The 14,198-nt window shown below is 36.9% G+C and overlaps 1 protein-coding gene and 1 long non-coding RNA gene across 3 annotated transcripts in view; one reads left to right on the top strand and one right to left on the bottom strand.

The window, feature by feature from the left end:
- The window catches only part of HIBCH (3-hydroxyisobutyryl-CoA hydrolase), a 38,544-nt gene that overhangs the window by 22,380 nt on the left and 1,966 nt on the right, over positions 1-14,198 (bottom strand). For both annotated transcript variants that reach the window (XM_068196368.1, XM_068196367.1), the window contains 3 exons: positions 13,158-13,242; positions 12,175-12,255; positions 10,156-10,208 (listed from right to left, as the gene is read on the bottom strand). In XM_068196368.1, coding sequence (XP_068052469.1) covers positions 10,156-10,208; positions 12,175-12,255; positions 13,158-13,242 — 219 coding nt within the window. The remainder of the gene's footprint in view (positions 1-10,155; positions 10,209-12,174; positions 12,256-13,157; positions 13,243-14,198) is intronic.
- On the top strand, positions 9,447-13,791 carry LOC137477396 (uncharacterized). The gene is made up of 2 exons (XR_011000974.1): positions 9,447-10,129; positions 11,846-13,791. It is a non-coding gene; the product is annotated as an uncharacterized lncRNA (long non-coding RNA).

The raw sequence follows: 14,198 nt of genomic DNA, 5'->3' as shown, positions 1-14,198 counted from the left end.
AGTGATAAAAATAAATGTTGGGTTCTAATCATAGAAAGCTGAAAGATGTAATTTTCTTTTGAAAGAAGTAATTAAATCAGCTTCCACTTTCTCAAGTGTTTTAGCCATAACTGGATTTGTTTCTAGATAGCCTTCAAGTTTTGTACAGCCTTATTTCTGATGTCTATTTAATAGACTAAAAATATATTTTCTTTGTATTCATTATAAAGAAAGAGGTGCAAATATGTTCTTCCTTCTTTGAAGATAATTTCTAAATAATCCAGTATTGAGATAAAATTTTGAAATAAAGATTAATTAATGGTACAAATCCTAGTAAATTCTTTACTGGTATTCATATGCTTTTTTTGATTATTGGTAGCTTCCCAAATGGTTAACATACCACTGCATATTTAACCTTCTAGATCTAACACAGAGGACAGATATTCATTAGATTAACACATGCTGTGGAAAGAACAAACCAGGAAGTCTAAATGCATTCCTTTTTCATTTCTGGATTTTCTAATTTTATTTTGTTTTCATTTAGCTGAATTCTTACATAGCTCGAGTCCCACCTAGGAGGCCCTCCACACCATTAAAAATCTTTTTTGTTCACTTCACCAGGTACTTCCAGCATTTACACCTACAAGTCTTAACACTATCATATCTTTATTAAAATACACTTTATTCTGCACTGTCAGAGTTCTACTTTTCATGATCTTATATACTAAAGCTGATGTCTTCCTTCAGACTTCTCCAAGGTAACACTCCCATGGTCAATCAGGCTTTTACTGCTGGAAACTTCTTTTTCCACAGACAGCTGTATTTTGTAAAGGATAATTACAGAATGAGAATAGAAGTTAAGGAGAATAAAGAAATTAACAAGCAACCAATTTAAACTACTGGGCTGGTTTTGGGTGAGATGGAGTTAATTTTCTTCACAGGAGCTTCTTCATAGCAAGGGACTGTGTTAGTCTCAACATAACTCAGGAAGGCACATCATTTTACAGGCAGTTCAGTCTGAATTCATCAACAAGCTTGCAAAAAAAGAATGTAGAGTATCTGAATTTTATTTCCTGTACAAGACTGCCCACTCAGCGCTGTACTTCAAAAGTCATTATGTGACTGTGTATAGAAACTTTATAATTGATTTCCATTTTTTTTCTCATGATGGATACAGAACCTTATTACAAGTATTTCTCTAATGGAAAACAACATGACCAACAGATGCAGAAATGAAATACAGCTGCTTTGACTCTCTTGTGTCCTGAAGGCTGTATTATCTTGAGAATGACGCACATTTAGTCAATCAGAGAATTTAGAGAAGTTATTCAGAAATTGAGGGCCACCACAACAGAGAACTATACAGAGGGAAATAAATACTCCCTTCCTGGTCACATACAGAAAAGCAGACCTGTGTCGCAGCAAAACCACACATCACACTTGGCTATTTACTAAATAATCTAACTCACACTGTAAAAGAATGCTGCCTAGGAATGCTTATGCAACACAATAATAGAAACATAAATAGGAAAGGTCTTCAGAGGTGTTGCTTGTGTCACCTTCACCAGGCTGGTAAATAATTTTTAGCTGTTTGAGTAAGCAGTGTTATGATAATACCAATATTGACTGCAGTGAAAGTCCTTTTGTAACAGCTCCCATCAAGTGACTACACTTGCTACATTTTTAACTGCATGAGAATAGCTTCTGGTAGAGCTAGAACCAAAAAGAAATGTAGCAATCAATTGAGCATAAGTGAGCATAACACAACAAAGGGCAAATATGTCTGCATACAAATGTGCAAAAATAGCCAAGGTGCAGCAAAAATGTTTTCAAAGGCAAAGCAAGTGAGTGGAATTGATTCAGGAAGCAGCAGGAGCTTACAGCTACGGTGGATCAAAAATCATGGATGTAAGAGCATTACCCCCTGCATCCAGACACAATGAATCTTAAACTGAATCAAAATTAATCTTTGTTTATCATTAATGTTATGGCCCACTCCAAAGAGTATAATCCATTTTCATCTGTAGATACTAACAGATAGGATGACATAGTGACCCAGAGCAATGCAGTGTCACAGAACAATCTGGACATAGAATATCACCTTCTTTGGCTGCTGACATATAAATCAACTCTATACAAGTGTTTTAAAAAGATAATTTAAAACAGTGGGTATTGTGACTGTTTCAATAATTTAGTGTGGTATTTTAAAACATCAAATATTGATGTTATATAATTTAAATATAAAATACTCCATATACTGATCATGTATTAGAGAGTCTCAGTCCAAATTGCTACAGACACACAGAAGCACAACGAGCTGACTGGAGACAGATCATCTCTAGAAATATCTGATGTCTCTGACTTGTTCTTCTGACCCCTCAGTATGTAAACAAATTGATCCAACCACATGAGTAGTAATCATTTAGGTCAGGTTCTTCTTAAAAGGAAACTTAGAGAAAAAGACACATAGGCCATTCTATGCACCAATGCTGCTACAGTGAGTGTCCTTTATCAACCAGATTTAGACTGATTTTTTAAAAGCCCTAGTTTTCAGTCATCACAAACAATTTTTACTAGGGTAGCTATCATAATCTGCACAATTTTTTATGGACACAAGACCTGTGCCGCAACAGAAAGAAAAGAGAAGATGTAAGAAGACCTGGATCTGAAAAGCCTATAGCTCTTAATTAGTAACAAGTGCGACTTTTTCTAGTTTTACATTTGAAAGTATTATTTTTATCCCAGTTTTGTTTCTTTATACATAACTGGCCATGTGTATTCAGAAAAAAGATATCAAAAATGCAGCTTTTTTATTGTTTCTAAAATTCTGGAAGAGGCTCTCCCCTTGTCCCTCTGTATGACCTAAAAATGTAGCTACTGTAAGAAATCCCTGTGTCCGGCTTATCAAATCTTGATGTCTGCAGGGAGGGTAGGCCAGTGGAAGGGAATCTGTTCCAGCACCTTGCATCAGTGCATAACTGAGCTTTTAGGCTTTATCTTAAAATTGAAGAAGCACTTCTTGTTCTTAAAGACAGGTACATGCATCAGAATTTTATTTAAACAGTGGCACAGTTATTTGGGGTAACAGGAGTGAATCCAGAGGATTTTTGTAATGATGCTCTATTTAGCTGAAAAAAAGTGTTTGGAAAGTGTAAGATGGATTGAAAGTCTTACTACTCAAGGAGAAAATGAGCACTCAAATTCCTTGGGAATAGAGGAAAATGAGCAGAAATGTGAAAGGATGGAGAAGCAGGCAAAGATAATTCCCTTTAGAACCTTTACTCCTTGATCTATAATAAAGGGAAGGGGAGGGAAATAATGAGATAACTCAATATGAGGCTAGGTAGGTACACAAAGGCCTAGAATTAGAGAAAAATAGAGAGACTTTTAGCATGCAAGAGTCTGGCGTTGAATGGAAAGAATGAATCTGTGCAGAAGCCAGCAAATATCTCGGTCATTGTAGAGTAAGGAGAGGGAGAGAAAAGGAGTTTTACTTACTGTACCAGTACTGAGCTATAATTTAAAAGACTTGTATTCAAAACAGTGCTTTATGATTCCCTTTGGGGAATAACATAATGTGCAAATGACTGAGCATTCAGTGGTTCTTTCTGTCGATCTCAAGAGCTGCTGACCTTCTAGTCCGATTAGCCACAAAATGAAGAGCACCATTTACCCCTGGGATCATACACCAGAGCCAAGCAGGCAGAGCAGTGTGGCCAGATGGCAAAGAAACTGGAACAGCAGCAAGGAGTGAACCCTTTCTTAGAATTGCCTCAACATTGTTTTCAACACCCCATGTTTCAGGAGGTAAGTGGTGCACAAGTCAATCTCAAAACTATTTGTTTGTACTTGCAAAATCTGTATTCTATTTCACAGTAAAAGCTGCCTTCAGCTTTCAAGCACTGGCAACAAAACAGGCCACAAGCTTCTCTGTGGTACACAGGGGAGGGGGGAGGAGGACAGGCAGAGAGAGAACTGGAAAGCAGCTTATCTAGGTTTAGTATGACAATTACTTTTACTTCAGGGCAGATTTTAGAGTGTAAATTAAAACAAAACCAAAGCTGTTCCAAAGCGTCATGGCTGACAAGAGGCATGACATACTTACAAAAAGGAAGAAAAAGAATAAGAATTGGGAGAAGTCCCAAGAAGTACTGACATTTCTAGGTTCCAGTTTCCTAGCTTTACAAAGGGCTAAAAAGGGGTAATAATGTCCATTACAATAGAGAAGTACTATGTAAAATCATAATATTTCATGAGCTTTCATATGCTGCAGCTAGTCAACCCGAGCCCCATATGTATACATGAATATATGTATATTGATAACTATTAAGCAGAATATCCATGATGTGCAATAAAATTTACACCTCAAATCAAACCACAAATGAACAGCTTGTTCTGTGGGCAATGTCCACTTGAAAATGCACATTCCTGTAATTAAAAATTGCATCACACATGGGCAAAAAAGTGAGATTTTATAGATAAGTTTAATCCTAATGTTTCCTAGTTTTTGAATGTTAGTCTCAAAAGCTGCTATCTACACCTCTGAGTAGAAGTTACATGCACACAACTTATAAGACTGGATATATGTTGGTAGTGAAAAGAACATTCCTGAAGAATTACAGCTACACAATCTGGATTAAAATGGGACAGGATAAAGACAGTTATTAGTCAACTCAGCTCCTTTGTGTACTAAAATTCTATTGACTAAAATGGGTAACATACAAGCTGCTTAAGACACCACTACCAATTTAGTTGAGAACAAATATTAATTTAATAAGAATTATTGACCAAATCGTTCTAAAGTGTAAATGTAGATGTTTGTAACTCTTGGTAGATGTGCCATCAGGTCCTGAGATCTGATTTACAAGGAAGGGCAGATTCCTCTAACACTGTCAGCATCTGGAATGTTTTGCTAAAAATGAAATGGCACTAATGTGAAAAAGAGCTAAAGGTAATTATTAGGTACTCAGTTTACTCTTCTATTGCAACACAGATGCAGTAATTCTGATTTTGCATTCCAAAAGAGAAGATGCACAGGTAGATGCACAACAGAATTAGTATTTCCAAACCGTGGAATAGGTTCAGGAATTTGGCTGTATGTGTTGCTCTGGAATACCTGCATTACCCCTTGATTAAAATGACATCACTCATTAAGCAGCATTCTGAGAAAGCTTCATATTTTGAACTGCAAGGTTTGTGATGTCTCCCCACGTACAGCATTGCTTCCTTTCACAAACAAGCCAGGGCAGCACAGCCTAGATGTAATCACTGGGAAATGGAGGGTACCATCCTCTGAAACAATATGAAGAGTTAGCAGCAGTGTGCAATAAAACTGAGAAGGTACCCCAGCTGAGGTCATGCAGAGCCAATCATTAATGCAACTTCATTGGACAACTGCATTATCTGCTTGGATGATGAAGTAAAAACAATTTCTATAATTCACAGTTTACTTTCGGGGAAGGCAAACACTTTGAAGGACAAGATTCAAAACCATCTCGCTTTGAAAAAACTAACAAAATGAAAATAACTACACTGAGGAAGGTGTAACCAAATGCAGAGATGGTAAGTATGCTTCCCATGGAATAAATGCCTAGATGCTTTTCAGGGGCTTACAGCAACCATGCAATTAGTACAAACAAGGCAGTGCTGTTGTGAAAAGAACTACTCTTACTTGTATCACACTACAGCAGAGTCTGCACCAGCAGGCAGCCAAAGGCTGAGGGGAGAACACTCAGCCTAGATTCACTGCACCTGGGCAGCCTCATTAGCCCAGGGCCTCATAAGGCACTCGGGTTTCTTGACATTCAGAGAAAAGGAGTACTTTCTTTTCCTTTGCACTCTTTGAACAAAAGGGTGGTTCTGCAAAACTGACTCTTTGACAAATCAGTTCAGTTCAAGGGAGAAGATTTAAAATTGATAAAAGGTAAGCAATAAAGAAATGTACTGTGATAGAAGTTTATGTTAGGCAAGGAGGAAAGAGGCGACAGAAATAGTTTTGGGAGTAAATAGAAGTAGTGGCCTCCTAGGACTGGATGCTTTCAAAACTGCTATTTACATGCATTATTTGTGACAGAGTATCTCTGTAATATAGGGAGGATAATTATTCTGCTCTACTTGGTGCTGATGAATCCTCCAGCTAAAATATTGTCTGGTCTCTGGTAATAAACTGTAAAGCACACAAATGGGACAGATTCCAGAGGAATGCAAGAATACTAAAAGACTTAATCTATAAGAAAGGCTGAATGGCTATCCTTATCCCTATTAAAGAGAGAGGACTAGGAGCAAGGAGTGCAAGTATCTCAAAATGTCCACAGGGAGCTTTGATTAAGACTGGAATATGTTGATTACACACACTGAAGACTTACATTAGACACCAGGGAAACCAAGCTTGAAAGAATAACTAAGCACTCAGGTGGTATATCTAGAAAAACCAGCATTCCTGCTGTTGGAGAGTTCTGAGTGCATTAGGTGAAAATGCACTAGGTGAAATTAGCTAGGCAGTCATCTAGCTGTACTTAACCCTAATGCAAGGGCAAAAGAATAATCCTGATGCTCCTCCCAGCTCTACACATCTGTAGATGTGTAACTTATTTCATATTACACGAGGGAGTAACACTAAAACAGTTCTTAATAAAATTCTGCTGTCCAGTAGTCACCCTAAAGAAACTCTAAGTAAATAACTTAGATGTAGACTCTCAGTGTAAGTAAAAGACCTTGCCTAAAAACCCATACTGCAAGGTGTGGTGACAAAACTAAAGGAAAGCTACTCATGAACCCAAAGACCCAGTCACAGGCTGGTATCTTCTTCTCCCAGTCTGTATTCCCGAGGTACTCCTCTGAGGAAAGATTAGAGGAGTCAGTCCTGTGTGCTGCTATTGCTCTCACAAACTGAGCCCCACAATCTGAGGGAGTCAGAGATGGAAATTTGGTCAGATTTAAAACTATATTAAAGAAAAACCTTCCCATTAATCTTCCTAAATGTGAAGATTGGAAAATAAGATGCTCGGAATAACTCAAAGCACAGTGCTTTACAAAGGATTTAAAACAGTTAGCAATTCTACCAAACTTATTTCTGCATTCTGAAAATGTTGTTTAAATATAAGTTGAAGTCTTTTTTCATCCTAAAACTAAAAGGCTAAATTTTCAAAGCAAGGTTAAAATAAACTTAGCAAACATGTTGCATAAGGGGCTGGACTGAAGGATTAAACCCTGTAGAAAATTGTCCAAGGCCAAGAATTCCTATGTTTGAGCAACACTCTCTTTACTCATCAGTAGAAAAATAAGCATTAGACAATAGACCTGAAAGAGCAACAAGTTGCTTTTCACAAAGCACAACATTCAACTTTGAAATCGATTGCCAGAGGCCTTTCTGAACACCAAGCCGACTTATTGTCAAAAAGCATGAGATATACAGAGAGGTGAGTGTGACCACTGATGGCTGTTTAGCACTGTGGTTCTGAAATAAAGCCTGGCTCAGGAAGTTTCTAAATCCTGCATGCTCTAGTATATGATACTACAAAAAAGGGCACTTCATTCATGCTGTTACAGATTCTTCTATAAACTAAAAGTAATGGCCTTCCCTCCTGAAAATGTACTTCTTATTTTGCAAAGCTACTTAAGATTTTTAAAGATTTTTTAACTGTATTAAGATATTCCAGTGACCTTGACCATTTTCACCAACTTCCAAAGTCTATGCCCAGTTTTTCTTTTTTTATTTTCTGTCAAATAATCTCCTTGAATTCCAAGCCAAATCATTGAAAAGCCACCACTCAGTCTGTCTGTTGTGCTTTATTTGGCTCTGAAACAGGTCACAAAAACAATTTTATGAATCTTTTTGTCTGTTAGACAGACTACCTGATGCAGTAACTAATTTTGTGCCAAAGCTCTATTTAAAACCATAGCTTTGGCCTGATCTTATAAATCGCCTATATTCATCACCAAAGAACTTAAGACAAGACTGTGACTTTTCTAAAACTGAGAAGACCAAACTCAGGACATCATTTGTAGACAGTAATATTTTTTAAAGCCCCAAACATCTGAATTTCTTGTCAACTGCTCAGATACTTAATTTCAAGGAAAAGAAATTTTACAGATAGAAACCAGGTAAATCTGAAGTAGTTTTTAGGAACCTGAGAGTGTGTGCCCAGTGTTTCTTTCAACAGTGCACATCCTTTAGCAGTAAATGTAGTATTTATAACTCATTTCACTATTTTTCAGTAAACTGCAGTCACCTTTACTTCTAATAAATCTTTCTTAAAAATTTGAACTTATTGCTCCAAATAAGGACAAAAAGATGGAAAGATACATTTATATTTAATATCAATTTTTGATGAACTACAGAACAGACAAGAAGGTACTGAGAACAAGCTCCACAGCCCCATCTGTTGGCTAATGAAGCTCCCAAACCCATCTACCAGCCCCTAGCCAATAGTCAAGTAGAACCACTTTATTTTTTGGATAAAATTCCAGGTTTTACTGTCTATGGCATCTGTGCACCAGTAGCAACTTTCACTATCCAAGCACATAGTAACTGAGTTTCTAACACACTCCTGTGATTTTTTTTACTTAGTTCCCCTAAATTAGGCTGCATACTTTCTGAATCAAAATTTAATGCCCTACCCACAAGTAAAGATGCTGCTTCTAGGATATGATAAGTTGTCATTCAAACCCTAGTGGCTATTAAACAGTGTCACAGTACCACTGAAATCTGGGTATCCTGCACTAAAATTTGATTACCCAAAATAAAGTTTCAGGCTAATTACTGTCTTTTAAAAGCTTTTTAGAGGAAAGAGAATTCATAAAGAATCTTAGTAATGCAGGATCATCTGACTCCATTATGCTCTTTTCAGTCCAAAAATACACTTTCCTTTCAAAGGACAAAATTCTATTCCTGCTCAGGCCACAGTCATAACAAGCCATCTGCAGGACCTTTAAAAAGATATTGGCTGCTGGGCAGTTTTGTTCATTCATAGCTTTCTATCCTATTATTCAAAAGTCCATAAAATAAATGGACTCCCTATCTCCTATCTATGAGCCTTCAGGACTCCTATGGTCAATAAAGCAGTTTTTCTGCAAGAAGAGCTACAGAACAAGTCCCCTTTATGCTGGAAACAATGTATGTATGCTAGGCTGGGGGGAATGGCTCTGTAGCTGAGATCTTTGGGGCTTGGTAGCAAAGGACAAGAGAGCTACTCTGTTTAAATCAACAGCTGAGTTGACCAAAACAGATAAATTAAATGTGTAAGGCCACATGAAAAGTAAAGAGTCATGACAGGTCATGGATCACATCTATCTTTGACAAACTTTATTTAAATAGATTCTACACCCATATCACATGGGACATGCCAGAAAACAATACAAATCTAAGCAGTGGCACAGCAGACAGGCTTCACAGTTAAACTCAGTGCTCAAAAGAACTGAAGATTATTTCAATCCACTCTCTAATATGGTGCCAATATATCCTACAGATGTGAAACTCACTAAAACAGAATTTTAGCATGTAAAAAAAGCATGACATTGCCCTGTTAGCTGTCTACTTATGGTGTTTACAGATAGCAATTGATGAAAAATTATTAAGACTGAGTGTAACTAGCAATATGATGGAGTCTTCTTTATGTTGCTTTAGAAATAATGTGCAGCCCTGGGTGAGTTGTGTGTGGAATCAGTATCCCACAAATGATGCTTTAAAAGTACTACAGAGGTGAGAAAGTAGATGCATTTCCAGATTATTTGTTGGAAAAATACAGAACTCATAAATGTCTATTAAGGTATAGCTTAGAATTTTCCCAAGTTTTCAATGATGTGCTCTTTAAATGTATTTTTATATAATTCTATTTTAATACACTTAGAATGGAGAACTGGTCTCAGATTTTGTATGATACATAAACTCCCCTTTGGTATTCTAAGAACCTGTGTGAGGGCTATTTCCAGCAGAGAGGGGATTCTGCTCCTTTCCTAGAGCAAGCACTTGTATTAGCTGTGAAGGAACAGCAAAGGCCCTACAAGGGCAGCAATGCACCCAGACAAGCAAGAGACAAAGGTTCAGATTATGATGTTTGTTCTTCAATCGACAGAGGCAATGGAAATGCCTTGTGTGCACTTCATTCAACTCACAGACACTCCATGAGATGACTTTAAAGCAATCTATCAGGTATCACACCAAGGTCCTTAACTTACCCCTCCCATTGTAATGCCATCGATAAGTGCCACATATGGTTTCTTGCAGGTGCCTGCAAAAAACATCAAGGAAAACAGTCACACCCATCTTTTTCAAGAGTGGACCTGTGACTAGATGCCACATGACAGGCTTCCCTACGTCTTCCTTCAGCAAGAGCAGCAGAAATTAAATGGGAATTTAAGCAGAAATCATATTATCAGCTTAAATGAAGGTACCTCATGTAATGCTTAAGTAATGATTTACAGGATCATGAGTGCTGTAAGAGAACATCATACAACTATCAAACATTGGACTGTTTGTTACATGAGTACCTGACAGTTTAGCCAGTATAAATAGCTTTGCCTGATGTTGGGACACAGCAGATGCCCTTTCACCCCCCTCACAATCTGGATTAAGAGCATGGGGTGCGTTCCAGCCCTTCAGTGCTCTATTACAAAGCCAGAAGTATGGGCGGGTTCCAGGCACAATGTGACACTGAATTCTGCAATGCAAGCATGTTCTGTCATGGCAGCTCTTGCATACAACCCTGAATGTGGTGCAGGCAGGCTCAGATGACAATGTCCTGAATTACCAACTTCATCTGTTGGAGCCTTTAGAAGGCATAAAACTAAACCCCAATGCTTTCAATTACCATTCATGGAAAGACTCAGAACGTCACTGTGAATGAAACAGCTGTCTTGTATTCAGTGTTTTCAGGTCAGCCTTACAGTCCAAAAAGATTGCTCATACAGGTATCCTCTGCAACCATGTTGAGAGTTTTTCTGTAACAACTATATAGAGCCTTGTTTTTAAAAAAACTATTTTAAAAGGCAGTTCAATCCTTCAAATTAGTAGTTAGAAAATGTTAAGAGAATTGTATTTTGAACTTTGTTCTTACATGAACATACAAACTAATGCATGGGCTGTAGGTGCTACCCCCTGAACCAAATTTCTATAGCAGCAAGCCTTTCCCACTGCAGTACTGTGACAGCAGCTCCCTGCTGTATTTTTAAGTTGTAAAATTTAAGATATAAATAAATATTTTTAGCAGAAATCTCAGTCTTAAAGGAATATGGTCATACTAAAGCTAGCAAAAATCTAGGTTTTGTAATTATATGCATTAGAGATATTGAACACCTAATAATTTTAAAAAAATTTAAAAAAGAAAACAGACTTGTAAATTATGTACCCTTACAACAGAATTGTCATCGAGTTCAACTGGCAAAGTAACACTATTTTTTCCCAACTATTTGAAACCTTAAACTACTTTTTGCCTTGTATTGGTGAAGGAAAGAAAGGTACATGACAAGCATGCTCAGTCCTGAAACTCTGTCAAACAAAGTAAAAATAGCTTTTCAGGAATTACTCTAATAGCTGTGCTCTTCTGTCAAGGCAAGCAACACCACCTCTCCTCCTGTAGTGACTAACACAGGACACCATATTATAAAACTCAAACTGTATTCAATTAAAATATATTTGGAGTAGTTTCTTCTCATCAAAACCTTCAACTCCTGACTTTTACCCTAAAGAATTAATATCCTTTTTTAATATGCTTTACTCTAGTAAACTTCACCCAGTGTCTTTGCAATAAACTAAGGCAGCTCACTCCTGAGATATGCAGTCTATTTAAATGGAAAGCCTTCATATAATTGAATCTTTTGCTTTCTGACTGAATAATAATGATTTTCCACACATCTATTTTTACCTCAGGTCTTCTTTGAAGCAGATCAATGATACTTAGGGCAGAACTGCAGTGTCTGCAGCTAAAACTAATTCTTTCGCAGAGGAAATAGAACTAACCAGAACAATGGGATGGGGTAAAGTAGCTGTCACGATAACTTAAAAAAAAGAAACACATTCTGCATGCAAGGTATAAAAATGGGATATGTTATCTTACTGGTATTGAACTTGGTAAAAAAAAAAAAATTACTACTTCTCTGATGTTACCACAGTCTTTAATAGATCATCAAAGAGATAAATTTGCATTTGAAGCCAGTGTAATGAAAACTGTACTGTATCAGAAATTGCTGTTAACATACCAATGGCATTGTTCAGCCTATATTCTCCTCTGAAGAAATCTTGTAACAGTTTACCTCCAACTTTCCCCGCTTCTGTGATGGCTTAAGAGAAATAAAAATTCTGAAGATAACTGTAAGCTTAATAGAAAATACAAATAAAAGAAAATAATACCTTATAAGTTGGGTCATTTCCTACAGCAAACAGAGACATACTTAATCCTGCTTTATTATATTTGAGAAAACTTGCTCAAATTTAAATAGGAACATAAGTCTCAAATTTGATTTAACTGTATTTTGCTGGAGATTTTGTCACATACTTGTGAGAGTATGGACCATTTTCTAACCCCTCCTAATGTCTAGTACTCATTTGTGATATTTTTCATACCAACATTTAGAACAGTCACTTAAAACTGACTATACTAAAGACTTTAAATACTAAAAATGAAAGTCAGTTAGAGCATAACATAAAAATACATTGTTATAACAATAACCTGTGCTGCTTGTTTACCTACAGTTTACAACAACTGCTAATTTTAACACTTTGGAGATTTCCTGCAGTCCATAGCTAAAAAATAATCACAGATACATTGATTACCCTTGTCAGATCTGTATCTAGCCATCTAAAACATTAGACACAAATCATCCAATATTATCAGAGCTCCCTGTTAGGGCCCTTCAAACTTCCTGGAAAGAAGCTGTCAGTAATGAAAATCTGGGAAGAGAAATGTAGAGACCAGAACCCTCTCCACCCAGAATGACTGGCTGCTATTTTCAGTTATTCATAAAAATGTAATTTTTACTCTTTTATACACTGTCCTGACAGTTGTCTCCTGACAAATACCTTAAATAGCATCTACACATCAAGATGTCGTAAGAGTCAGCACAACTGATCTCTTACTCTTGTGTGGCAAGATTTTGTTTACAAAGATTTTGTAAACAAAGGAAATCAACACAAAATAGTGACTGGGAAAGACATCAGATGTTTAAGTGAGGATAGTCCTTACCTCGGATGTCACCCCCAGCACAAAAAGCTTTTCCTCCAGTTCCCTTTATAATTATTAGAAAAGTTTCAGGATCTTGTTCCCACGTCTAAAAAGAAATAAATATTTCCACATAAGACTAAAATCTGTGTAAATAATGCTTGTTCTGTTTAGTGTCTGTAACTCTTCACTTTTTCAAAAAGCAAGTCAAACCATACTTTAAAATAGGTTGTCTTAAACTGAAGTTTGAGATCTAAATGTTTTTCTGCCACTTCTGCATCCTATTCAACCATGAGAGCAGAGATCAGCAGAGCTGCCTTTCCTATTTCAGAAAAATGCCTGTGCACAGCTCTCAGCCTCTGAAGAAAGGCAGCACCCCACAAAACAGGGCCTGATAGAAATCAAAAACTATGATACCTTTTCAGGCTGTGCATCAAAAATGTCTAATAAACAGCAAAAGGCATCAGACAGTTATCCAACAAATACTGGTATCCAATGAATTTGAATTTGTGCATATGATAAATAGTATAAATAACCTAAAAGAGACTACTTTCATGCTTAAAATCTAATGGTACTTCATTAGCTTGTAGAAACAGTGCCTCTAAATGCATGAGTTCTCATTCAAGGAATGACTCTGACAGCCCCCTGCTTCCTAGTGGCTGGTATCTCATTTTCAGCCATGCAGCCTCCCCACAAAACAAGCACTCCATCAAGAGGCAACACCACTGTATGGGTTGAAATTTGTGCCTACTGACCAGGTGGGTGCTGCCAAAAGGAACACATAAACACTGAGCAGTGCTTGCTCTTAATTCAGTGCTGATATTAACATGGATGTGCATTTACCTATGGAGATAATAAATTTAACTCTGTCTGATAGCTTGTTCTTTGATGTGTCTCCTCTTCCTAACTTGCTTGAAACTGCCTGGTTTTCCCCATGCTATAAATCTGAGCTCACTGTACTCATACAAACTTTCATCCTTTAAATCAGTACACTAAGAAGTGTCTAACTGCATTTTAAAATTGATTTCAAATAACATGTATAGTGGATGGGTAGAAGTAGAGTTA

The sequence above is a fragment of the Anomalospiza imberbis genome, chromosome 7 (genome assembly GCF_031753505.1).
Source record: "Anomalospiza imberbis isolate Cuckoo-Finch-1a 21T00152 chromosome 7, ASM3175350v1, whole genome shotgun sequence".
Taxonomy (NCBI): Eukaryota; Metazoa; Chordata; class Aves; order Passeriformes; family Viduidae; genus Anomalospiza; species Anomalospiza imberbis.
Note: the sequence above shows the minus strand (reverse complement) of the source record. Positions and strands in the feature narration are given on the sequence as shown.